General features: G+C 45.4%; 1 protein-coding gene across 4 annotated transcripts; it reads right to left on the bottom strand.

The window, feature by feature from the left end:
• Positions 1-11: 11 nt before the first annotated feature.
• On the bottom strand, positions 12-19,331 carry ASXL1 (ASXL transcriptional regulator 1). Of its 4 annotated transcripts, XM_060277393.1 has the most exons (11): positions 17,251-19,331; positions 15,955-16,063; positions 14,675-14,795; positions 11,944-12,041; positions 10,942-11,035; positions 9,681-9,830; positions 8,487-8,650; positions 8,292-8,388; positions 6,352-6,457; positions 5,225-5,810; positions 12-4,430 (listed from the first exon to the last, which is right to left on the bottom strand). In XM_060277393.1, exons 1-11 carry the CDS (start codon positions 17,274-17,276, stop codon positions 1,617-1,619), a joined length of 4,365 nt encoding a protein of 1,454 aa, XP_060133376.1. In that variant the 5' UTR covers positions 17,277-19,331; the 3' UTR covers positions 12-1,616. The 4 variants fall into 4 exon arrangements, with proteins under 4 accessions (XP_060133376.1, XP_060133375.1, XP_060133377.1 ...); XM_060277392.1 differs by having other exon boundaries at positions 15,955-19,331; XM_060277394.1 differs by having other exon boundaries at positions 9,681-9,821; positions 15,955-19,331.
• Positions 19,332-26,049: the final 6,718 nt, after the last annotated feature.

The raw sequence follows: 26,049 nt of genomic DNA, 5'->3' as shown, positions 1-26,049 counted from the left end.
TTTTCAAAATGTTTATTTTTTTTCCAATACCACAAGGGACATACAACACCAGGGGTCATCAGAGAGGACTCCCCCTCCCCACCAGACCAGCATCAGTCTGTACACTACAGTGGCCCCGGGGGGGTGCAGAGTGAGGGGCCCCAACTCTGCCCTCCCCATCTTTGGTAAGCAGGTTTTAGACCATCAGCTTAGTTGCCTTTAATACCGTAATTCTTTTAACCTCTCTCATTTCCATGTTTCCAACTAAAAAGCTGCTACATTGATTTAAGAGTAAACCTTTCTGGAAAACGAGGTCCAGGTTTTACACTTCTATAGCTTTTGAGCGGGGAGGGCTACAATTAATGAAAAAGAGGAGTCCGGTCAAGGAAGAGGTAGGTAGGAGCTAAAGGAGAAGAGGAAGATGACTGACCTTCACTATCCATTTGCTCTAATGAAAATGGAGTCTTTGCTTCCTCCCTCGCCCCTTAAGAGGGAAGCCCATTGCAGCCAACGCAGGGTACCCCAAGGTGGCGAGGCGCGCCGGCTTGCCTGTTCCCACCAGCTAAACGTGCCACCTAAGCGCTTGCCTCCAGCTCCCTCTAGAGTTACAAGAGGGGCAGTGAGAAGCACAACTCGGGAGCCAGAGCAGCTGAGCGAGACCTGAAACAAACGCTGCACCTCTCGCTCAAAGAGCAGGAGAAGCCGTTGCAGGCGTGAGGCAGGACAGAACACAGCAGCTCCAACTATGGACAGCAATTAGTAACCAACACCACTTTAATGCAATACTGCTGCAGCCTGAAAAATAAAGGAATTTTAAAAAACCATTTTATGTACATTAACATCAATTTACAGAATTGCCCAGTACTGTGTACAACATATAAATACATGATCCAACAGATGCATAGAGGGTACATATAGGAGCCAAACATTTCACTTTTTACACCCAAGAACAAAAAGTATGAGAGACTGCTTAGAAAGTATAAAGATCACACCCAGCCCCACTTTCCCTTGGTGGTTACAATTCCTCTGGCGCAGAGGCTGCCTGCGACAGAAGACAATGACAGCCAAAGCCTGCGCCCTGACACAGCTGCACACAATACGGAAGATGACACCACACTCACCATCTCAGTGGTGACCCTCGCCCTGCAGTCCAGCCCTGAAGCCCACAACCATTTATTTCCTGCTCTCTCTAAGTGGAAGGATCTAGAAAAACAACCACCTCTCCCCCCCAACCCAAGCCAGGGAGGTTGCAGGAAGGGAGAATGGAAGACTGAATTCTGCTCCCCCTGCCAAGCAGGGTCTACTTAACCCAGCCGCTAAAAAAAGAAAGAAAAAGGATGGTGCTGGCTCCAGTTCCCATGGAGCAAACCCTCCCTCCTCAAAGGGCTCAAGGAACACTAATCACCAGTGCCAAGGAAGGCATTAAGCAAGCAGAATGTTCAGCAATTCTTGTGGGTGGGGGCAGGGAACCCTGCAGAAATGGGATGGTCCAATCCTAGCAGGAAAATCAAATATACAGTGCTAACATTTGCCTCTATTATGACCAGAATATTTTGTGTACAGATTCCAGAATCCTCGTTATCAAAACAGACACACGAAATATACAGCTCCCCCCTCCCTTCCAGGGCCGTAATTCATCATCTTACCACAAGGCACAACACACAAAGCTTGGAGGGGCCAATACAGTCGTCATGACAAAACGCCCCACAGCCTTTGCACATGATCATGGCTTTAAGGCTGCATGAACACTTGAGTGAAATCTCTTCCATGCTGCCGCTATCGGCAAACATCTGTGCAGAGAGGGACATGCCACGGGACGCGGCAAAGTTCGCTTTGTGGCTTAGCTGCATCATACTTCCTGCAAGGCTCTTGGGGAAGCCTGGCACGTTGGAGGCGTAATTAAAGCCAGCAGAATTCAGCTGCAGCTTTGAAAGCTTCCCGTAAAATGCCTGCTTGATGTTGAGCTGGGAAGGGATGGAGGAAGGCTCCAGGGGTTGGGCAAGTCCCTTCCCCAGTTCCCTTGGCCACTTGAAAAAGGGCAAGTTCCCAACAAGAGGGCTACTTTGCAGGTGCTCCAGCAGCTCCACAGGACTTGGAGGGGCCTCCTTCCTCTTCTCCACGTTCCTCTTGGCTGGGCCAGAGCATGGCAGGACCTTCTTGTTCTCCACTCCTCTGCCACCACCTCCTCCAACATGCGCACGCTGCTTCGGAGGCCAGTCTTCCCTTGTGACTTGCACGCCATGTCCAAGCGTGGCACTCTTGGGGGGCGGCAGTGGCTTACTGTGTGAAAGCATGCCCAGGATGGGGGAGGGTTCCAGGATTCTGGGGTGCTGGGCTCTGGAGGCTGCACTGCAGGGGAAGCCAGAGCCAAAGACCTTCTTCCCAAGAGCTCCTCCTCTTGGTTGATCTGGACCCAGAGAGGTTGTGCCGGTTGCTTTCAGCTTCTCTTCTGGGTTCCCAGGGGCAACAGATTCTGCAGAGACAGCAGCAGAGGAATCTTTTCGATTTTTGTAAGTGCAGGAAGAGAATGTTGCTCCTCCCAGGCCCAGCTTATCAGGTTCCTGGGAAGTACCCACTGCTTGATCTGGAGAGCCTGAGCTTTTCTCTGGTCCCTTCTCTACCCTCTCCATAGGCAAAGGTGTTGGGCCAGAAGTGCACTGCCTCTTGGGGAAGTCCCTCGGAAACCTCGGTGCACAGTATCCATTGCCGACTTTGCCACTTGTGTCCAACCCCTCATCCCTAGAGGGCTTTTGGGAAAGGGAACTCTTGCACTGCCTCTCCATTGGGAAAGAGCAAACTTTGTTCAGAGAGGAGGCTGCAGCTACTATGTTAGGGCTGCTATGAGCCCCTGGAAGAACTGTTTTGAGAGGCAGTCGCCCCTTGAGCAACTGAACCACCAGAGGGTTGCTTGCTTCTATAGACAGAGGCTTGGGGGTCTCCACCACCAGAGGTCTTTCCTGGCCTTCTGCATCAACATGGAGGGAAGATTCACAAGCTTCCTGCAGACGAGATGCCTGCGGCTGACAGGTGTTGGTGGCCCCTGCTTCTGACGGCAAGCCCTCCCTGCACAAGGAAGTGTCAGTTCTAACCAAACTTTCTGATTTGATCCTGTTATATTCCTCCTGGTGGCCCCTGTCAGGATCAGCCCCTTTCTCGGTAGCTTTGCTGTAGTCCTGCCCCAACTCTGCACTCTCGTCCGTCAGCTCAGCTTCCAAGTCAGATGCCGTCTCCGTTGTCTCACTCAGAATGCTCCTGGTTTCCTCGTCACTGGAGGAGCTGGTGCTTGGCTTGGCCTTCGCCTGCTGTCCGCCTGTCTCCACTCCTGTCCTCAGCAACACCTCCCACGGGGGAAGGCAACTGCTGTGGGAAGCCTTTAAGTCTTCAGACAGCAGCAATGGCTTCGACAGAGAAGCTTCATCCTTGCTGGAGTTGTGTAGCCCGCTTGGCGTTTCTCTTTTGTGCCGCTGTGGGGCCAGCTGGCTTGGGGCCATGTGGAACTGTGAGGAGAGTTCCTCTGTCCCGACAATGCTGGAGTTCTCTGGATTAGGGATATGCTCCTCTATGTTTGGGCCAGATGTCATATCTAGCCCCCTTTCCAGTTTGCTCTCCAGACCAATGGTACGGCTAGAAGTGCCAGAGGTGGTTTCTTTCAGAATAGAGGCACAATTTGGAGGGGAACAGTGGCTGTGCTCATGCCCTTCTGTTCTACTTGCACCTTTGAAGAGAGCCACTGGAGAACGGCTTTGTTTGCTGCTTGGAGAAAATTCACTTCCTTCCTTCCTACCACATCCCTCTTGGGAAGCAGCACCTGGAGGCTGTTCACTACTTATATCACTTGGGAGCTGCCCAGAGCTGCCCACTGGCGTCTCCGTGGCTATGTGACCAAGAGACGGCTCGGCCACAGCGCCTCCAAAGCAGCTGCTCCCGGAAGCTTCTGCAAGCTGGGTAGCACCTTCAGACCGAAGTGAAGTCAGGCTGGAGGCCTGCCCAAACGCAACATCTCCCTCAGCCTGTGGGGAAGAGGCCTTTTGCACGCAAGAGTTCGCTTTGGCCAGCTCAAAGCCGGTCTCCTCTTCTAGGTGTGAAAACGACAGTAGCTGTGCTCGCTGTAAATCTGACCTGCACTTCCCACGAGTTCTCTTCGATCTCCAGTATTTGGGGCGGTGACTGGACTGCCGGATCCTGCAGCCGCCGCTGCCACCACCACCACCGCCTTCATCCGTGTTCCTTCCACCTCCTCCCGGCCCACCCCCACCTCCAATGGCGGTGGCAGGAGAAGCAGCCTCTCGCTGGATCCTGCCTTGCACAGCACAGGCCTTAAAGTCAGCAGAGGCTGAGTCCCCGTTTCTGTCTTGGCTGGAGGGTTCTGTATTGGGGATAATCCTAGGACATATCTGGTAGGCTGGCTGACCTTTAACCACCCAGGGGGGTTTGATGCGGGAAAGTTGAATCTGTAAAACAAGCAGACAAGAACAACAACAGTTTTACACAATGTGCTGGTGCTTGTGTATGTGTGCTTTAGAATTACTGCACAGGAGCCCTTGATGGGGCTCCAGAAAACCTGCAAGCATGTCATTTCAACTGTTATTCTCAAAAAATTTCTGGGAATGCAGTCAGGTAAAGGCATTCATTACCAGAGTTCTAGGAAGAAGGAGTATCTGATAAGCTAGTTGGGTTTCTGTTGTACTGTCTTTTAATGCTTTTCATTGTTTTTGCAAGAACCTTGAGCTCTGGGCAGGCAGCAAATAAAACACTTCTTTAAAAATCTGTATGCCCAGGAAAAACCTTCCAACTCAGGCCTTTTCTCACCCGGAAGGTGCAAGCTGAAGCTCTGCTAAGAGTGAAGCTCTAGGGACTGTACCCAAATGGGACTGGGGCGGAGGGTGTGGGAGAGGCTCTCAAAAGTTAAGGTGAGGGGAAGGGGCCCAAAGCTGTTAATGGCGTGGGTACATTTAAGCTATGCTGAACCAAGCAAAAGTTGGAAGTAACTGTAATAGGCACCCCTCCATTTACATACAAGCAAACAGAAGAGAGAATAAGCTTTCTTTCTGAGGGAGGGAAGGCTTTCCCAAGCTCATCCACCTGCTTGCTTGCCTTCCTTCCCTACCCATGCCCAGAGGGAGAGAGAGGGAGGGAGGGAGAGGGAGAGAGAGAGGGGGGGAGACTATTGAACACAGGCTGCTTCAGGACGCTCTAGCCCTGGTCCCCAAAGGCCTGTATGACCTGGTATGAGGCTGTTACCTACCCGGATGGGTGGGACTTTGGGTTCCTCTTTGGTGGGCTGTGGCTTTTCTGAGTGAACACTTTCAATTGTGTTACGAAAGGACTGACGATCTTCAAGCCGGGGCTTCTTCTCGGGGAAGGAGGCAGAGGCAGCCTGCTCAAAGCACTTTCTCTTCTGCTCCTTGGACTCCTGGTCTTGTGGCTCCTGGGGCAGGCTGGGGATTCTCCCCAACGCCGTGGCTGCCGACACCACATCTTCCACCTTGCTCTGGATCCTGGTTGCCTCAGGCGGAATCTCCGGTTTTGGAGACACCCGGCTCCTTTCACACAAGTCCACTTCTGGCTTCGCGTCCCTCTGACTGGGGGACTTCGGCTCTGGGGACGGTGGCTCTTTGGCAGCCTCCACATGCTCTGCCTCGCACAGTTTGCTCAGGCTCGCCCGGGTTCTGCACCGGAGGGCACACTTCTTCAAGTGTCTGTCTCGCTGCCGGGTGACAGGGCCACGCTGCACCCTTGGAGGTTCCTCTTGGGAGGCTGAGGCAGCCCTGGTCTCTCTGTTGACTGGAACTGCTTTTTCTTGCTGAGGCTCCTCACAAGTCAAGCCCAGCCTGTACGTCAGGGACACAAGGCAGGAAGTGAAAGGAACCCTGAATTAGTTAATTGTATAACTGCTGATTCTACTGGAACTTGACACTGTCTGAGCCAGTAGCCAAGATCAACTGGGGCACCTCAGGATAAACTTAGGTTGCTGTACATTATAAAGCAATTCTGCGTTGAATTTCTACAGCATTTTTAAAAAGTGCAAATTCTTGCTAAGTCAACCCATTGCCTTCATTCGCCAGAACTTTAATTGCCCTTGCAAATTAAAAGACCTCCTAGGGTGATAGCCAACATTAGTAACTTCGGTCAATTCAATTAGATTAGTCTATTCCAATTATGACTTGACTGGATATCACTTGTAGAAATTCATTTTAAAAATTAAAGGTTGGAGGTAGAGATGGTGAACTGTGGCCTCCAAGAGAGTTAAACCTCTGCAGGCCCCCTTGCAACACTACACTCCCCCCCCCCACAAGTGATGGCACAGAAACAGGTGAAGTTAGCTTGTGGTTTTGTTTTTTTTAAAGGTATTCAATAAGAACACCCACTTACTTTTGCCCATAGTAGTCCTCAAAAAACTTCTCCTTCCACTGTTCTGTTTTCTTTTCCTTCTCCATTTCTTGTCTTATACGAACCTGCATTTCATGAGTAAACTCCCCTGCAAAAAAAACCAACAATGAGAAGCTGAAAGCAGCAGGCGTTAGTATCTCAACTCAACAAACGTCACATCAGGAAAGTGCATGGCAGGGTTAAGTCCAGGGCAGAAGAGACTATACTTCTGCGATCTTGTCAGGTGAGCTGTAATGATCTCTGGGGGACTCTGCCCTGGTACTAAAGGGACAGCAGTAATTGGGGCAAAACCATTTTTAAAAACCGATCAACGTGGGGAAGCTTTGCTGAATGCTTTGCTGAACAACTTTTTCTTTAACTGACAGAGTTCTTCTAACTGTCTTAAATGCTGCCATTCCGCTTTCGCAACAGATCTCCCCTTTCCTCTCCCCTGCAGTCCCTCATGCACCTCCAAGATCAGCTCCAGAGGGCGCATGAGAAAAGGAGAGCAAGGAGAAGAAGCCCTGTTGGATGCAACTGAATGCTTCAGAGCAACAGGGGAGCCATGATCCGGGGAACCTTGGCGTTTTCCCCAGCGTTTCAGGGGTTCCTCAATGAGGAAACAAACAATGGTGAACGAGGTTTTCCACAAACGCAGCTTGTTCACCACACAACTAATTGTCCCCTGCAATGTATAGCTACAGGACAGCCTGGGCAAGATCCGAGGCACCTACTCAGTTTGCATGAGAACAATGTCAGTGCCAAAGAGGGTGCCCTAGGTTAGAACAAAACCCAGAATCATTTGCAACAAAGTGGCTCCATGGCAGACGCTCAAAGGTTTCTTAGAATCCAAGTTGGTGCCAAAAGCTGTTATCATTGAAAGGGAGATACAGTAGTACCTCGACTTACGAAGGCGATCCGTTCCGTGGCGCTCTTCGTAAGTCAAAACCTTTGTAAGTCGAGGCATTTGGAAGTCAAGGTACCACTGTAAAAGGAAACCTAAAAGTATTTTAGCTGCCTTCCTCTTTAATGATTACTCCCTCCAGGGATTCAGCAAGATGAGGATCTTTGATCTTTTAATACAGACTCAGAGCTGAAAGGATAGTATATACCCTGCCTTTTCACTAAAAATATACATTGATCAAGTTGGCTAAAAATAAATCCATAAAAACAATTGCATGAGTCTCTGATTTTAGGCTGGCTTTCTGGCCTAGGAGGTGAAAGTACAGCGGTACCCCGGTTTTCGAACGTAATCCATTCCAGAAGACCGTTCGACTTCTGAAACATTAGAAAACCGAGGCGCAAAGGGCGGTCGGCAAATTCAATAGAGAAAATTGGGGGGGGGGGCCCTCAGCGGAAGCCGTTCGACTTCTGAGGCGCGTTCGAAAACGGATACTTCCGGGTTTTCAGCATTCGAAAACCGCAACGTTCAACTTCCGAGACATTCAAAAACGGAGGTACCACTGTACTTCTGAGCCGTGCAGATCATTCAAAATACTTAAGAGCCAGATTGATGATCTGCCCAGAAAATACAGAGGTATCACCACCAATGCCTCATAATCCACCAGAAGCTTCCTACAGATTTTTTTCCCCAAGTCACCTTACACAACTGAGCAGAGCCGGAGGCATCCAAGGCCTTGCACTCCAACAGGCTTTGTTGCTAAAGCAGACAGAATTAGATTTTACTGAATCTGCCTGCAAGGTGGAAGGTCAGCAAAGAAGATGGATGCTGAGACTGGGGAAAAAGCCGCCAATGTTTCTGTTAAGACTGTTTGGATCCTGCTCTCCTGCCACCTCATAAATCGAAACAGGCAGCCAGAGGGGCAGAGTGACTTGCACAACCACAAAGCAGGATCCGGGGAGTTTGACTTTAAGTGTATTCTGTACTGCCTGGCCTCTACCAAAGCAGGCACTCCACCCCAGGCAAGAACCAGGGCACCTACCATCAGCCAGCCTCTCTCTCCAGCTCTGGGCAGCGTGGGTGAAGAACTCATTATTCAGAGCGCTCCCACTAAGCCGCATCAGCCCATCCGTCCCAGCCTAAAAGGAAAGAAACCACAGCGGATGAGAAGCATGCACAAGTGTTGCAAAACAGAGGGGCAAAAGCACTCGAAGACATGGCTGGTGGGGATCCATACCTGCCTGTCCACTTCAGGGAGAAGGAGAAGGAGCTGCTGCTGGAAGTGCAGGGGCAAAACATTGAAGGTCCTGGAATTTATCAGCGCTCGCAGGTTTGTGTTGACGAGAATGGAGCCAGGCGTCTCAAAGTCTACATCATCGCCTCGGTTCCTCTTCATTTGTCCTGCAGTTTCCGAAGAGTCTCATAAAAGCAGGAATATTTACACAGTCCACATTCAAGAGGCCCTGCCCGCAACCCGGTAGCTGCAGCCCTCCAAAACACAAAAGTCGCTTCCAAGCAGGTTTCCACAAATCAACACAGACAGCAGTAGAGGCCGATACAGGCAGCTTGAACAATTAGGTCTTTCAAAAGACCTTGGCCTCACCTGAATGCCAAGCACAAAGGAGCCACTCTGAAACCACTGAGGCCTCCTGCCTAAAGAGCTTTCTGCTCCAGGAGGAAAACAGCTGGAGTGTGTCTGGACAGATGTGTGGATGAATGAGTGTAGCAACGACCCCCCCCCAAGCAAAATGACAGGCCCCCAAAGGAGAGAGAACTGGCCTGGGGCTGCTTGCTTCAGACAATGAACACCTCCCAACCCTATACTTCAGGGGCCAACAGGAGCACCCACCTCCAGCCATTTAAAAAAGCACCACAGGAAAACACCACCAGCTCATGCGGTGGTGGTAGAAGAGACACAAACCAAGCATGCTTTACGAATGATTTTAACGGAGAAAAGTGAACAGCCTATCACTTTATCCCCAGTTAGAACATTTAAGATTCTATCAGAAACTTTAAATATAGTCCTGCACAAGTACAGTAACTGATTCTCTTCGTTCCTGCTCCTTGAGGATTTGTATGGAGTTTGTTTACTCACAGGAGTCTAGAGGAAGGTTAAAATTATGCAGTGCTCTATATTGTTCTGCCCACAGGGCAATGCAATGAACAACAACAACAACAACCCTTATCATCAATTACAAAAATATAAATTCAGCACATTGCCATCTAAAGACAGCAAATTCCAAAAATCAGCAAAACTACACATTAAAAGCCTATAGAAATAAATGCGCTGGTCTGAGGTGATGGTACAAAAAGCAGGACTTCCAAGGCAGAACTTAATGCCGCCTGGACTTGCCTATACTGTAAAAGCCCCGGGCTCCTTCTGTTTGAAGCAAGAAATCTCGATACAGACACAGACACAGACTTCACCTACCACTTGTGGGTTTCCGGAATCCTCGGATCAGCTGTGGAGGGTCCCTGCCGATTTCTGTCCTGCTGCGTATAGCAGTGTTGCCACTCAGGGCAGAGGAGCTGCTGCTGCTGCTGCTGCTGCTTTCACCACCAACTTGTCTCCCTGTGAACCCTGAAACCAGTGAGCAAGGAGTACCCCACGAGACAACATTAAACACTCCCCACATTCCTCACTGGACCTTACTATTATTAAACACAACCTCCACCAAAGTAAGTAGCTATGGCTCGGATAGGTAAGGGTATGGCCAGGTGAGCAAATGGCACGCTACAGAAACCCAAATCTTGACATTACAGTACTCAGTTTGCACAATTTATTCCAGCTCCCATTATCTTGGTTTTTTGGGGCGGTGGAGGCAGGAAGTGAGAATAAGCGCAGAAAGGGATAGGCAGCTGAACAGGAAAGGAGAAGCCCCACCCAGTCCCCTCTGGTTTCAAAGCCCCCTTTACCCCTTGTCATGCTTGGCAACAATTACTTCCCTTCCTGTCTGTCTTCAGCCTCTAAGCCTGCTGAGAGAGCTTCTCATTCTTTTCTTTTTATATAGTGTCGAGATGTAAGCACCATGTAAATGATTAGGATAGTTTGATGGTGGTAATATTGATGGTTTTCGTACTGCAAATCACTCCAGTGATCCTTGGATGAAGGAAGGGCAGTATATAAATTGAATAAAAAATATTATTATTTTAGAGTAGAAATGTCTCTAATTTTTCCTTGCAGCAACGCTATGAGGTGGATGAAGGTAAAAGATTTTAATCTGCTAACAACCTTTTTTCCATCTCATTTTTGTGGATTTTTTTGTATTTCTATATTTTTGCAAATTTAATAAAAATGATCTACTAAAAAAACAACAACCCAAGAATGTTCCAAGAACAAGGATCTGAAAAAAGGCCACCCATGCTGAGGCCCTACAAGTATCTACAACCTCAGAGGCCGGGTGGAGGCTGCTGTGGCTATTGCTTTCTTCTCTTCTGTTAAAATAATAGTGTTAAGTAAAGTCAGGGATGGAACAAAAAGCCTAGGAGACACTTTAAACCAATTTCCCAGTGAGCCGTATTCGGAACAAGGTACAATGTGTAGCACAGAGCCCTAGCAGACCTAAAAAGTGCCAAAGAATCTCTGTTGTGCATGGCCCTCAGAAGCTCCTGTGAGAGGTGCCAGATAGTGGTTTGGTACTGGAGAGCTCATGTAGACGTGCAAAGTCAATGGGGCTGGGGAGTTGGCTCACCTGAAGAAGTTTCCATATGAGCACCATTTACTTTCAGAGGAGTCAAAACTACCCGAGGAAGCATCACTCCTGTCTTTTTCTTCTGTTTGCTTGCCTGTGTCCCAGGAAAGACCAAAAGAAACACAGCGCTGGTGAGGAAGTATCAGGCATATTCATAGCACAGATATCTGCAATATTCACCGAGGACAAGGCAAAAGGCAAATTTATGTATTTAGAAAGGTAGGTTTATATTAAAGGCTAGAGGCAAAAAAAGCCAGGAAGCAAGTAAAGAGTCTCACTGCTGGTTAAGCCCTAACTAAGGTAGTGTACCTGGGTAAACTAACTCAAAGTTGAATTCCCCAATCACAGTGACTCTGCTTCAATCCAAGACACACCTACATGGTTAATCGGTTAATCTTCAAGCACATAAGCAGCCAGATGAACATTCTGAAGAAGCCACAGTGCAGACCGTACGCAAACTATGAACTTCCTATTGTGTTTCATTCCTAAAGAGCCAAGTGGCACTCCATTTTGAAGTATTATGGCCAAGTCAGTAAGTGGTGGGAGGGGAGGGATATACTTGGACGAACTGTCAAATCTACATCATTGGATTCTTTCAGCAAAAATCTGGACAGGTACCTACCTGGAGCAGGAGATTTATGTGGCCCTTCTATGCAGCAATTCTAGACTACCTGCTCAATCTTGCAAGGGCACTCTCCCCACCTGTGAATCCCAACAACTGGTATTCAGAAGCACTCTGCCTCCAATCGTGGAGGCAGAACTCAGCCATCGGGGATAGCAGCCGCTGAAGGAGAGATTTTGCAGAAGAGCTAAGAACTGCCATGGCATGTCAACCTGTGCAGCTGGAGATTTCTCCTTCTACTCCACCAGAGCTCTGTTAAGCCCTTCTTTTATTTTTACTTCTTCTTTAACTTAAAAAGTTTATATGCATTGTTATCCTTTCTGATGTATTCTGCTTTGCCCCACTTCCCATAAACCCCCAGTCAAATGCCCCCATTCTACCTGTGAAGCTGCTCTATGGCTCTCCCGGACAGGAGGTACATTCTTGCTCTGAGGCTCAGTGGAACAAGAGGCGCTTGATGAGGTTTCATCTAGAGATACTGAAATGAAAATAAAAATAAAAATTTATCCCATCAACACTGGTGGACGAAACAAGCAGCTCAGGATTGGCCAATTGTCTGCCCTTGACAGGGCTGCACTTCCTCTGAAGAAGCAGGTAAGCAGTTCTGGATCCAGCTTCATCACTGGAGACTCAGGTAGCCTCAGTGGCAAGGAGTGCCTTTTGCCAGATGAAGCTGGTACAGCAACTCTGGACATTCCTGGACTGAGGCATCTTGACCATGGTAATCCAGGCACTGGTGAATCTAGGACTGGATTACAGCAATGTGGGACTTTCCTTGTGCTTGGTAAGGAAACTGCAATTTGTGCAGAATGCTGCAGTATGGTTGCTCACAGGAGTGAAACCATGTCAGCATATTACTGTCAGTTTGCATTTTTTGGTACAGAAAGTATTGATCTGATGTGTAGATATATTTCCTATTCTACTTAATCTAAGAGGCTTCTGGAAGCTTCTCTGTGTGAAAGAAACAAGCAGAAAGTTCATGATGTTTGGGTTATTCCTGAGTACAGCTGGCGTTCTGTCAAGGTCATGCTGACTATAATAATAATTCCAGAAGGAGCCTGGGTTTCACTCTTTTTTATCTCTTTTTCATTCTGGTGTGGTGTTCTGTATATAGTGTTAAGGTTTTAGTCTTCTTATAAGTTATTGTAAGTTTAAGTTACGTCTGCTGCAATTGGATTTCTTATGGATAGTGCCAATCCTGAATGTATTTGATTTGTGACCATTATGCTCATTTGCCTTCAGTAGCAGTAAAGCTCTGCTGGATGAAATACTAATCTCCTCTGATCTATTTATTTATTAATTTATTGGTGAATTCTGCAACGTGTTTAAGTTTTTACTCTGCTAACTATACGTTGGAGTTCTGCTCTGGATCAATATGAGTAGAATTAATGACAATTACACCTCTGCTTAAAGATCTGCACTGGCTGCCAATCTGTTAGTGGAACAATTCAAGGTGTTGCTATTGGCATATAAAACCCATAACAACTTGGGACTCGTTTACTTGAAGGTTCACCTTACCCCACATCTGCCCACTCAACCACCTTGATCTGTAGAACTGACATTTTTACAAGTGCCACTTGGTCTCCACTTGAAAGGAATTCTATTTCAAGCATGACAGGAACTATAGTCTGGAACTTCCTGCTTACTGAAACCAGGCAGGCTCCCCGAGTTGGTGAGGCTTATGTGACAACAGTGGGAAAACAGCCTTTAGTGTCATCAGCCCAGTCCTGTGGATATTCTGTTGTTGCCTTCTGTTGCCAACTTTTAAACGCTTGCTGAAAACTTTTCTACTCTACCAGGTATAGGCAGCCAATTAAGAGTAGTCTTCTACTCTGGCGATCCCTCGTAGCTGAGTAAGATTGTTTTCAATGAACACAGTCTTAACAGCGAGTCTATAAGTGACTCTGGAGGCCAATTCTGGATCCACACATCCTTCCACAGTGGGGACATAGGTTTCCAGGCGGGAGTTGATCATGGTGAGGGTTTGCTGAATGTGCCTTCCTCTTAGCACGTTTCTCCCTTTCGTCCTGAGTTTGAGCGTCTTCCAAGTCCATGACACCTTTGGTAAAGGCTGTTCTCCAACTGGAGCGCTCGCAGGCCAATGTTTCCCAGTTGTCGGTGTTTACACTACATTTTTTTTAGATTTGCCTTGAGAGAGTCTTTAAACCTCTTTTGTTGACCACCAGCATTACGCTTTCCATTTTTAAGTTCAGAATAGAGTAGTTGCTTTGGAAGATGATAATCAGGCATCCAAACATGACCAGTCCAACGAAGTTGACATTGAAGAATCGTTGCTTCGACACTGGTGATCTTTGCTTCTTCCAGTATACTGGCATTAGTTCGCCTGTCTTCCCAAGTGATATGTAAAATTTTGGGGAGATACCGTTGATAGAAAGTTTTGGGGTGCTGGAGATAGTGTTTATAAGCAGTCCATTTTTCCACAAGTGTTCAGAAATGTTGGTAGTACAATAGCTTTGTAAACAAGCTTTTTGGTTTCCCTGTGAATGTCCCGGTCCTCAAACACTCTGCACTTCAATCGGGCGAAAGCCGCATTCACAGAACTCAGGCAATGCTGGATTTCAGCATCCATGTTGGCCCTTGTGGAAAAATAACTGCCCAGGTAGGAAAAGTGATAAACATTTTCCAATATGTCATCAACATATTGAAGCTCTATGACGGAAGTTATGGTAACCTTACTCTTTACAACCCCCAACAATGGTGTCTTGATGTGATGCTTGTTTTTGATTTCTTTTTGCTTTTAACTTTTCATGATGTTATTGTTTGGTTTTATGATTTTATATTGTTGTAAACTGCTGTTTATGATACAGCAGTATATGAATATTTTTAATAAATAAATTAATAATAATAATGTTTTTGGTACCTGCCCCAAACTTCTTCGCTTAGGCAAGCCCACACAGACTAGGTGACTCTCGGGGTCCCTTCCAACTCTACAATTCTATCTGAAGCACACATCATTTTAGTTTATAATGTATATTTCAACTGCTGGTGATTGTTTATATTTTGATGTTTCTGGGTAAATGTTTTTAGCTTTTTGTAAACTGTTGTACAGATTCTGTTAACTAAATAAAAACTCAGCAGGCAGGCGCTTACTGTCATTATCGCCGCTCACAGTGCTTGCTTCGTTGGAGCCACTGCTTTCAGCATCAGCAGCATCATCCAGCTCTTCTCCTTCCGGGGCAGACAGGTTCCGGGACCATGGCACAGCATCTTTCTAGAAAGACCAATCCAAGCTCTGGTGAATTTCCCCTCACAAATCAAAGTGGAAAATCACAGAGATAATAATACTGAACCCAAGGGAACCCTGATGTCCAATACCTGGTTAATGGGTTAGCAAACACACTAATCTTGATCCATCCACTTTGATTAAAAGTGCTGCTTTAAGCACTGGCTTTAGGCAAAAAGCAACATGCTGTGTGTCAATGCTCAAATATTTAAAAATCTTATGAGTGCTCTGTAAGCTTAATAGCAGGTTAGAATATGTAGGCAGGTTAGAATATGTAAGCTGAATAGCAGGTTAGCTTTGACTGTGAACCCAGCTTGCAAGAAAGTCTACATATCAGATTCTATCACTTCCGGTCTGCTGCCATCGCTGTCTGGCGAGAGAATCCTGAGCTCTGGGATTCCCTAGCATTGCGAGGGAGGGGGGGAGCCGTGAGAGCGACATGGCCCCCCCAAGAGCTCCAGATTGAGCCTTCTGGGGACATGGGGACTCAGCTGCACCGTTTTTCGGTCTCTTCCGCACCCCGGTAGCACTAATAAGGGCGCTGATGGTCCGAAACTGGAATGACCTATAGAACTCGCTGAATCATCTGGGAGACCCTGAATCCAGGGGAAGGGGGGCTGATTTAGTTTTAAGTGATTAAATGATATTATGTTAGAAAAAATAATATTTGAATTCATGGAAAGTTTTTGGTAATAAATTTTAGGCTAAGGGGAGAAATAAAAGATAGAGGACGGGGAAATATTTTTTTTGATTTGGATTAATTGATTAATTATTGGTGGAGGATAATGGACGTTTTTCAGAATAGACTAGTTGAGAGATAATGATAAAATGTGTTAGAATGATTTAAGATACAAAATGAAAATTGCTTGAGATTTTAAAATGGACCCAGTGTGGAGGGAATTGAGGAAGTCAACAATGTTAAGTAAAAAAATGTAAGAACTGTTATGTTTTTCTTTTTCATGTTTTATTTTTGTTTTATGTTTTTCTTTTTGTGATTTTTTTTGTGAATATTGGAAAATGAATAAAAATCATTTTTTTTAAAAAAAGATATCAGATTCTATCATGTGTCAGGTGTTCATTCAGTATTTGCCAGCTAGCTAAACCTTTGCCAAATCTCTGGTGCGGAGGAAGAGCAATCTGGTCTTACCTTGAGGGTGAAAAGGCTGATGCGCCCAGGGAGTTTGTAGAAAAGCCCCTCACAGCTCCTTGAATTGGAGTGGAGCATGGCATTCAGGCAGGCCAGTGGGGATGTGCCACTGAAGGAAGGAAGGAAGGGAAAATGCATCATTGGAAATGGCAGCTCAGACACACAATGCTTTATAATTAACAGGAAAGTTATGGAAACTCTGCTACCTCAGCCACCCCAACCCAGCACAGCAAGGCAGGACACCCCAGTGTTGAAAAGACACTTCCAGTCTGTCTGCACGGCATAAAGAACATATTGTTTTCATCAGTCTCCCTGATCAGAATAATCACTACCAAACCAATTTTATTTTGTGAAACATAAAGGTGTGCTATGCAATCTCAAGTTAAATTCTGGCCAAATAATTTTATATTGTCCAGTCAAGAAATTTTACAGTAAGGATTCTAAAATATTGTTTTAAACAGGAGGTGGTGAAGGGCGGACATATTTTTCACGCACAAGCCGCCTGGCTCCTCCCCAGTATATTTCCCTGGCTGTTGTTGGGAATAAGAGAGATCCTTCAGTTTCCAGTGGGAGAAGCATCCAAACTTTGCAATTGTGTGGTTTGGGCTTCTCCTTGAAGGCGGCACTGGCTATGCCTACATGCTGGGCTCCTAACTGAAAAGCCAAGGCACACCTTCTATTCCACATGCTTTCGCATCACTGCAGACACAGCTGCAGGTGGAGACAAGCAGAATCTAAACTGCCTTGAGTACCATCAGGGGAAAAGGCGGTGTATGTCTAAATAACTAAACTAAACTAAACTGTGTTATAACAAGATCTTTTATTTCACAATGCCAAAGGCAAGAAGGAGGTGCAGATATGTGTTTGCCTCTTTAGGAATATCAAATGTTGGGAAAGAATGATAAGACATAATGATGTTTAGCTATGCTGGATCCCAACACAAAACTGCCTTGGCTTCATGAACATGGTAACAATGGATGAAATGTTCTTCTTTGGGCCCCCTTTTACAGACAAGCATTCACAGAAAATACAAAACATAGAAAGCAGAGATCTTTAGCTGAAAAAAGCATTTTGAAAAGATGTCACACCATCAAAATAAAGAGCCAGTAAGATTATTTATGCTGATAAAGAAGCACAACTTGTTATCACTTCTAATGAATTAATAGTGCAGTTAGTTGTGATCTGTGCCAGGATGGCAAAAAAATTAAAATGAAATGAAATCCAGGAGGAAACATTTTAAACTCCTGAGGACATTTTTTTTGCAGAGGCCCCATCCTTATTTAGAAAGTAATTTACCTTCTGTAGACATGCAGTGATTCCATAGCAATGCCGGTGACATGTGGAGAGGAAATGACGTATCGAAAGAAAACAGAATGGAATTATCACAAAACATTCAAACTCCAGGTGGGAGATAAGCTATTTCAGACAAAAAAAAAACCAGTAACAGGGTATAGCCAGCTTGGGGCACTTTACTTCTGAAGTACAAATAAAATTATTTATCTAATCTGCAAATAACTCTCTACCTTATTAAATACAGCTGGAGACTATAGGTATATCTAATTTAGTCTACATTTTCATTCCTGTATTTAGGTTCCTGTCTCAGTTAAAGGTGTTGCAAAATGAAGGATTGTACCCTGAACATTTTCTGAAAGGTCTTATAACTGAGTCTCAGCCCAAACCACAGCGTCAGAGTGTACCAAACATACTATGGGCCAGATTCAACTAATCAGATGCACTAGCAGAAGCCAGTGAAACAAGTTCTGCTAGTGAAATGGGACTCCCCACCCTGTCCTCCCACAAGATGAAAAGCTTGTGCTGACTGAACAATTGTAGGTAATAGTACAGTGTTGAATTCCTCCCTCTGTCTGTAGTATATAAGTAGTTTTAACTCAACTATAAAATGCACATGGATAAATGTACGGGCTCAGATCTCTACCTGAACCGCCATGAGATCTTTTGATGAAGGGCAGTATATAAAGGATAATAACAACAACAACAACAACAACAACTTTGTTTGCTCTTGCCTTGGTAACACACTTTATACTCAGGAGGGAGGGGAGATAAATTTATTTATTTACATATTTAGAATTCATATTTTTGCAGAACTATTTCAAGGCACAGTACATCATTTACAGATGAAAATCAATAAATACTGATTAATGAAGAAAACTCATGTTACAAAAGCCTGTCTAAACAATATAGTTTTCAAAAGATGTCTGAATGAAGAGAGGTGGTTCCTGCTGAACCTCTACTGGCAGGGAGTTCCACAGGGTGGGGCCTGGTCTCTAGTGACAGCCAACCAAATCTCAGGGGCCATGTGAAGAGCCATCAGAGGATCTCAGCGATCAAGGTGGAACGTAAGAAATCAGACAGTCTGTAACATACTTCAGGCCCAAGTTATTTAGGGCTTTGTGAATTAACACAAACCTGGTCTAGTATCAAACCAGCAACCAGTGCTGCTCTTCCAGCAGCAGAGTAATGAGGCTGTTCCACAATCCCTTGGGAAAAGGCTCACATGGTAAAAAAGAGCAACAATGATCATACAATCTAACAAACACCCGGATGGACAAAAACGCACTAGTAACTGCTTGGGGGGGGGGGGCAAGTGCTTGCAACTCAACCTTCGCATCGTGTGGGATTAAGCACAAGCTTTTGCCCATCATTGCCTAATCCACAATGAAGGCATGTTGATAGCTGGCAATCAGGATATAAAGAAAATCACAATGACTCTAACCCATACATCGGCAACCTCCGGCCCATGGGCCAGATACGGCCCACAAAGGCTATTTATCCAGCCCACAAGCCACCCGCTCGGCAAGCCCCCCCCCCGCGCTAAACCAGTGCAGCGTTGCTCGGGGACTTGCCGAGCGGCGCCATAAATGGTGCCTGCGCAGACGCTAGAAATTGCGTCTGCGCAGACGCAGAAGCGATTTCCGGCGCTGTGGACATGCGCAGAAGCCATTTCCGGCTGCCTGGACATGAGCAGCACGGCGCCAGAAATAGCTTCTGCGCATGTCAGCCCACGGATGATAGTCCGTGGGAATCCTCCGGCCCAGGGCCATAAAACGTTGCCAACGCCTGCTCTAACCAAAGGCACAGTTCTCCTTCATTATACACCTTTAGGCCCCAGGCAAAAAGCGTTCCTTTTAAACCAGGCCTTTGGTTGATCTTATTGACATCCAACACCCTTTTAGAATGTGGTTCTTTTTTGGGGGGGGGTATTGTTTTTGGTTTTATTTTATATGTGGTCTTGTTTATGAACCGCCCTGAGACCTCTGGGTATAAGGCGGTGTATAAATTGAATAAATAATAATAAAATAATTCTCTAACAGATCCAGGAATTCCACCAATTGAATCTAAAGGATGACATGGAACAGTTTCAGACCAAATGCAAGTTTTTAAAGGCAAGGAAGAGGTGCGCTAGAGGAAATAAAGAAGTCAACTTCATCCTACGCCATACTTTTAACTTAAACACGAAGATCACTACCCACCTCATTTCCTTTAGGCCTTCTGTTTCTATGACCTGCAAAATCTGTTTTGGTGTCATGGGTCCATCAGAGTAGTTTTCCAGCACCTGAAAAGATAAATAAATAGTTCAAGCTTAGCATGTAAACCCCAAGCCTAAGGTATTCAACTGAAGATAAAGGGTTAGAGTGGTTCCCAACAGGTGGAGCTATGCCAGAGGGGCCCGCAAGATGCTATTAGAATAAAAAATATATTAAATATATTTCGTATGATAACATATTTTTTTGTTTTGGCCGCTTCCTGCATGAGCAGAGTCTAGCGCAAAACTAGAATTAGATAGAGGCAGTAGTTCTGCTGTATGCCGTTAGGTGGCGCTTTACAAACACTACTGTTTTGCAAAGAGGCAGCGCGCGCATTCTACTAACGCTCACCTCCCCAAGATGCTTTGCGCGCGTCGGCTTCATTTGTGCGCTACTGCGCAGGTACCCTGTCTTCTCCATTCCCCTCCCTCCTCCCTGGCGCGCGCTGCCTCTTTGCAAAACAATACCCGGTAGTGTTTGTAAACAAAGCGTTGTTTTTCGCGGAAGCTACAGTTCGCGTAGTTAAAAATGGACCGTTGGTTAAAAAGTGGTTCGTTAAAACGACAAAGGCCTACAGATGAAGAGGAAGATAATGCATTTGATGTTCAAGCAAGTAAGTCAGTGACTCTCGAACCGATCTTGTCAGTGTCCATTGAACCTAAATCGTGGGCGTCCCTTGAACCTAACCCTTCCAAGATCAGTGTTAAGCTTACTGGAAAAATTAGATTAGGAATTAGATTTAGGATTAGGAATTAATGGGGGTCCTTGTCACAATAGCGGGTTGATGAGGGGTCCTCGAGAAAATTTTGTTGGGAACCCCTGGATTAGAGAATCTGGCCTAGCCTTTCTACAAAGCTATCCAACATGGACTTTTCAGGCCATAACAGTCCCAATGCAAGCCCATGCCGACTCAAAATGAAATGAGTCGCTTGGCAAGATTTCATCCAGTGCCGAAGGGCCAAGCTCGATGAGACAGGATTGCATCTCCAGACCTATTTTAAAAACAGTCACTGATGTGTGGGTGGTGCCATATTTTTCCATGTATAAGATGCCCCCTATTTTTGGGGACTACAAATTAAGAAAATGGGGGAAGGATTGCCCAGAATTGTTGGGGTTTTTTCGAGGGGGAATGCCCAGAGTTGTTGAGTTTTTTTAAAGAGGGATTGCCAAAAATCCCGAAAAGACAAGCAGACAATACCACACGTCGCCGAAGCCACCAATCATCTGCCCAGTCACCAACAGCACCCCCAGTGGCCCGCCCAATTGCCGCAGTGGCAACAAATCAACAACAGCCATTGCTGTGACCATCAATCACCCGCCCAATCGCAGATCGTGGCAGCAACCAATCGCCCGTCCCCACACTGCACTATCCGTGTATAAGACGACCCTCAATTTTTAACGTAATTTTTAATATAAATTACTCATCTTGTACACAGAAAAATACGGTATTTATTTAAGCAACTTAAATACTGCTTAACTACAATAGTCTTTACAGTACAAAAAATAGAATTTTTTAAATTATAAAACAAACTATAAAACAAAACATCAACTCAATGCCTGCCAGAATAAAAAAGTATTCAGTAGACAGTGGAAGCTATTCTTATTTAAAAAAATTATAATTCATTACCCAGTGTTCACCTTAAGGTCCCAGGGTAGGTTACAACATTACAAAACATTATTAAAAACAGTTTAAAACAACTTACAATTACAGAAATAAGGTGCATCCTTAAAATATAAACCTCAAGTGTCAAAACCAGAGTAAAGAGGCGTGTCTTCGGCATTTGCTGGAAGCCATATAATGAAGGTCCCTCAGTCTGTGGGGAGCGAGTTCTTCTTTTCCCAATACAAATTGCTTTCCTTCAAGATACTATCTGCCCTCCTGGACAGATCATCAACCCTGGCCCTAAAAATCATAGAGTTGCTAGTACATTGGATGAACAGCTGTATACCTCCCAGACTATGAAACTGTCAGTGTCTCCGGGTGAAACAACTGACTCCCCAACAGGCAACCACAAACTGGAGTGGACCAGGACCATGAAAGGTTGTGCCTTGATTTCAGTGCCCTTTTTCAAAAAAGTATACAGTGTAAGAAGACATATCACAGCTACAAGATACTGTGAAGGCAAGATTTTCAAAAGTACGTGGGATAATATCCAAATTATGACAGCAGCAATGATAAGAGGCCTCCAGCTCTGGCTTAAAAGATATAAGCTCTTCAGTTCAAGTTAGAAGTCGACTTCTAAAGCTTTTCTTGAGAGACGTTTGGCATTTCTCAGCATCTACTTTCAAAGGGACTTGGGTGGTGCTGTGGGTTAAACCACAGAGCCTAGAGCTTGCCGATCAGAAGGGCGGTAGTTCGAATCTCTGTGACGGGGTGAGCTCCCGTTGCTCGGTCCCAGCTCCTGCCAACCTAGCAGTTCGAAAGCACGTCAAAGTGCAAGTAGATAAATAGGTACCGCTCCAGCAGGAAGGTAAACGGCGTTTCCATGTGCTGCTCTGGTTCGCCAGAAGCGGCTTTGTCATGCTGGCCACATGACCTGGAAGCTGTACGCTGGCTCCCTCGGCCAATAATGTTCAAGATGAGCACCGCAACCCCAGAGTCGGTCTCAACTGGACCTAATGGTCAGGGGTCCCTTTACCTTTACCTTACTTTCAAAGAAGCTGAAACAAACCTGTGCTGAGAAGGGGGCCCCCTACTTTTGATCAAACACACTTCTCTTCCTGATAAAAGTATCATGTCAGTTTATACAAACATGGTAATGGAAAAAGAGATGACCTCATGGATGTTCTGTACGCTACTACACATATTATTAAAATAAATTCCATTGTGTAACCTAAAGCTCTTATTTCAGCCTATTGGTACTCTCAAAAATAGAGTGTTGAAATAAAGAATTTTAGGCCCACAATTTTCACTTTCAGTCACACTAAAAAGACAAGTTGGTACCACTAATTGTTGTGTGCATGTGAGAACATAAAGAATGGAGTTCCTGCAAAGCTGTGCCAAGGAGTAGCAGCTGCAGGCCATCTGAAGAGGTGAAACAGCACCAATGGGGCATTCTCTGTTGGAAAGGAATGCAGGTCAATAACCACCAGTGAATCTCCACCTCCACAAAGAGAAAGATCAACCTGAACCACACATCATGCTGTCACGCAACTAAGAATCTGCCAACACGTCCTAGGAAAGGTAAAAGCAAATTATATCCATAGCCCTCAGCCCTGCATTTCTCAGTATGTGATATGCCAAGAGCTGTGAAGTATAAAGTTATTTGGCAGGAGACTAGGAACTGGAAATTGTGAAACACACACATAAAGTTAATAGAAGCTCCCAGGGAATCTAAACAAGTGATGTAAAAGAAGGTGCTAAGCCACATGGCACTGAGGAAAGCCATTCTAATTCTGCACAAAGACAACTATTAACACAGACTTAAAGTGATCCAGCCTCCTTAAAGGATAAAGAGTGACTCCAGGGCACTTTTCAGAAAGAGGTAGCCTTCATCAGTGAAAAAAGGAAGTAAGATCCTGGTGGAAGGGTTAAGCTCTGACATGGTAAGACACTTGGGCACAAATCACACATAGAACATTAACCCAGAAAGAAATGTAGCTCGCAGCTGAACATCAATGGATCACATGAACCAGTTCTCTAACAGTTACATGTGAGATTAAGTCGAACTTGAGAATTAAATATAAAGCATGTCATGCTGCAGGGCAAAAACAAAGCATGAACAAAAAACATCAAGCTATAGAAGGATGTTCCTAAGGGGCACAATTTCTGCAGAAATTGTAATGATTGCTAGCTACCTTCACCAGTATTACAAGTAGTGCACACAATACCCATGAGCATGTGAATAAGTCTACTGGAAATCTGATACTGTCAATGGTCATAAAAAAAAATCACAGGAAACCAGCCACAACTCTCTTGTGGATGCCTCAATGAAAATGATGCTCAGCAAAAGGGCTTGGTAGATTGATCTCTAAAGTTTACTTTGGCACACATCACATCTGAAAGGGTAAAATACTGCAAAGACAGCAGTTTAAAATAATTGTTTAACAAATCACAAGAGTTCTGAGATTTCTATGAGATTTCTTCTCCTAATATCAGATTTTTGCCCTTCATCCGAAGATCGCAGGGCAGTCCACAACATAAAAATACAAAATGAGAACACAAAATGCATAATAAAACAAACCAAAATGAGAACCCCCCATCCCATAAAAAACGACATGTTGTTGTTGTTTAGTCGTGTCCGACTCTTCGTGACCCCATGGACCATAGCACGCCAGGCACTCCTGTCTTGCACTGCCTCCCGCAGTTTGGTCAAACTCATGTTCGTAGCTTCGAGAACACTGTCCAACCATCTTGTCCTCTGTCGTCCCCTTCTCCTAGTGCCCTCAATCTTTCCCAACATCAGGGTCTTTTCCAAGGATTCTTCTCTTCTCATGAGGTGGCCAAAGTATTGGAGCCTCAGCTTCACGATCTGTCCTTCCAGTGAGTACTCAGGGCTGATTTCCTTCAGAATGGATAGGTTTGATCTTCTTGCAGTCCATGGGACTCTCAAGAGTCTCCTCCAGCACCATAATTCAAAAGCATCAATTCTTCGGCGATCAGCCTTTTTAAAAAACGACATATAAATATAAAACTACCCTCCCCCCCGCCCCGTTTGGCTTTTCAGGCCACAGGTTATCTTCACAAAGCACTCTCTGAAGCAGTTATTTGATCACTGTGCAAGGGAAATAACTTAAAAACAGGGCAGAGCCGGAAGTACTGCCTGAAAATATTTTCAGTTTATGCTGATCCAAACACCAGGGGTCCTGGACTGCAGCACCTCCAGATAGTTTGCTACCAAGATTAGCAGTTTGACTTTGGCATGTGTTGAGTATCATTCCCACTGTGTGTATTTAAAATTTCTTAGAAGCTGTGTGGATAGAATTTACAAGGCACCCACGAGAAACTAAGAAAACATTTCAAAAACTATGAGGAGATATGTACAAAACAGAGGTCTTATACAAAGATCTATTTTGAATGGGTTTGCAGTCAGCTTGAAAGCAACCCACAAACCAGGTGTGGGGCAGAAAGCCTTTAAGCAGATAATCTAACCTGAGGTTGAGCCAGCAACAAACCAGAAATAGATAGGTAAGAAGAAGAAGAAGAGGAAGAAGAGGAAGAAGAGGAAGAAGAGGAAGAAGAGGAAGAAGAGGAAGAGGAAGAAGAAGAAGAAGAAGAAGAAGAAGAAGAAGAAGAAGAAGAAGAAGAAGAAGAAGAAGAAGAAGAAGAAGAAGAAGAATTTGGATTTGATATCCCGCTTTATCACTACCCACTGCTCCATGCATATTAAGAGGACTACAAGGCATGGGCAAGATGAGCAAGGGGGCTGAGGTGCATGATTTATAATCCATTCCATCTCAGGCGGGTGACTATTTTCCCTGCAACCTTGCCCCTGTCCTCTTGGTATCACCTGATAGCTTTATTTGCATGCTGCTGGCATTAGATAGTGGTTAAGCAGCAACATATGCCAGGTGTCTAAGCAAAGTGTTTGACCCACAAAGATGAGAATCAGTATATAAAATACAGATGGAAGCATTCTAAGCAGTCAGTCAAGCAGTGGACAAATATTGTCCAAGAAAGGAAACCAACAACTAAAAATGAAAAGTTTCATCCTCAGTCAATAATATAGAAGACAGATCATCCAGACTACAGCCACATACAACTTGCCCTACTCAACAGAATTTTTTTTAAGTAGAAGGGAAACATTGCTTCCTGAACCCAGCCTCTGAAAACAGCACAGTAAAAGCAGATAGTTGCATGATCCAGCCTGCAAATAACTGAGCATGGTGTATGCCAGGGGTCGACAACCTAAGGCCCATGGGCCACAAGTGGCCCACGGGGGTTGTTTAACTGGCCCACGAGCTGCCCCCAAACAGAGCCACCCGCTTGGCGAGTCCCCACGCATTGCGCTAAACCGGTGCAGTGCGGTGCAGGGACTCACTTCCACGGCGCTGGAAATCGCGTCTGTACATGCGCTGATGCCAAAAAACATGTCTGCGCAGATGACAGAAATCGCGGGCAGGCGCGCTCGCTCGTTCATGCACGCGCGCTCACGATCTGGCCCACGGAGGGATCTCCACTGGAGTGAACCGGCCCAGGCGAGGTAAACCTTGCCAACCCCTGGTGTATGCAATGTCAGTGCTCATCTCTAGTTTGCAGTGGAGGAAGGAAGTGTTATCAGAGTTTTGATAAAAGGTTTTCCACACCCACCTGAGGAATTTGTCCCTTAAATAGATATAATTATGCTTCAATTCTGCATATCCCCTCCTCCACACCTCTTTTTTTTATTACTGGGAGTGGAGAATGGATGGGCTTTGTTATTTTTAAAGTGCAAACCAAAAAGAAGGACATGCCTCCATTTAAGATTTCACAATTCACATGCAGGGAGCTTTTTTTTTTTTGCAACTGTAACCACCCAGTAAATTCCTGAAACATTCCTCAGAATGCAAATCAGTTTGATCTCAGGAAGTGCTGGAAAACACTAAAGCAGAGAAGCTTCAGATTCTTGAA

Source organism: Zootoca vivipara, chromosome 7 (assembly GCF_963506605.1).
Source record: "Zootoca vivipara chromosome 7, rZooViv1.1, whole genome shotgun sequence".
Lineage (NCBI taxonomy): Eukaryota > Metazoa > Chordata > Lepidosauria > Squamata > Lacertidae > Zootoca > Zootoca vivipara.
The sequence above is the reverse complement of the archived record's forward strand: the minus strand, read 5'-3'. Positions and strand labels throughout refer to the sequence as shown.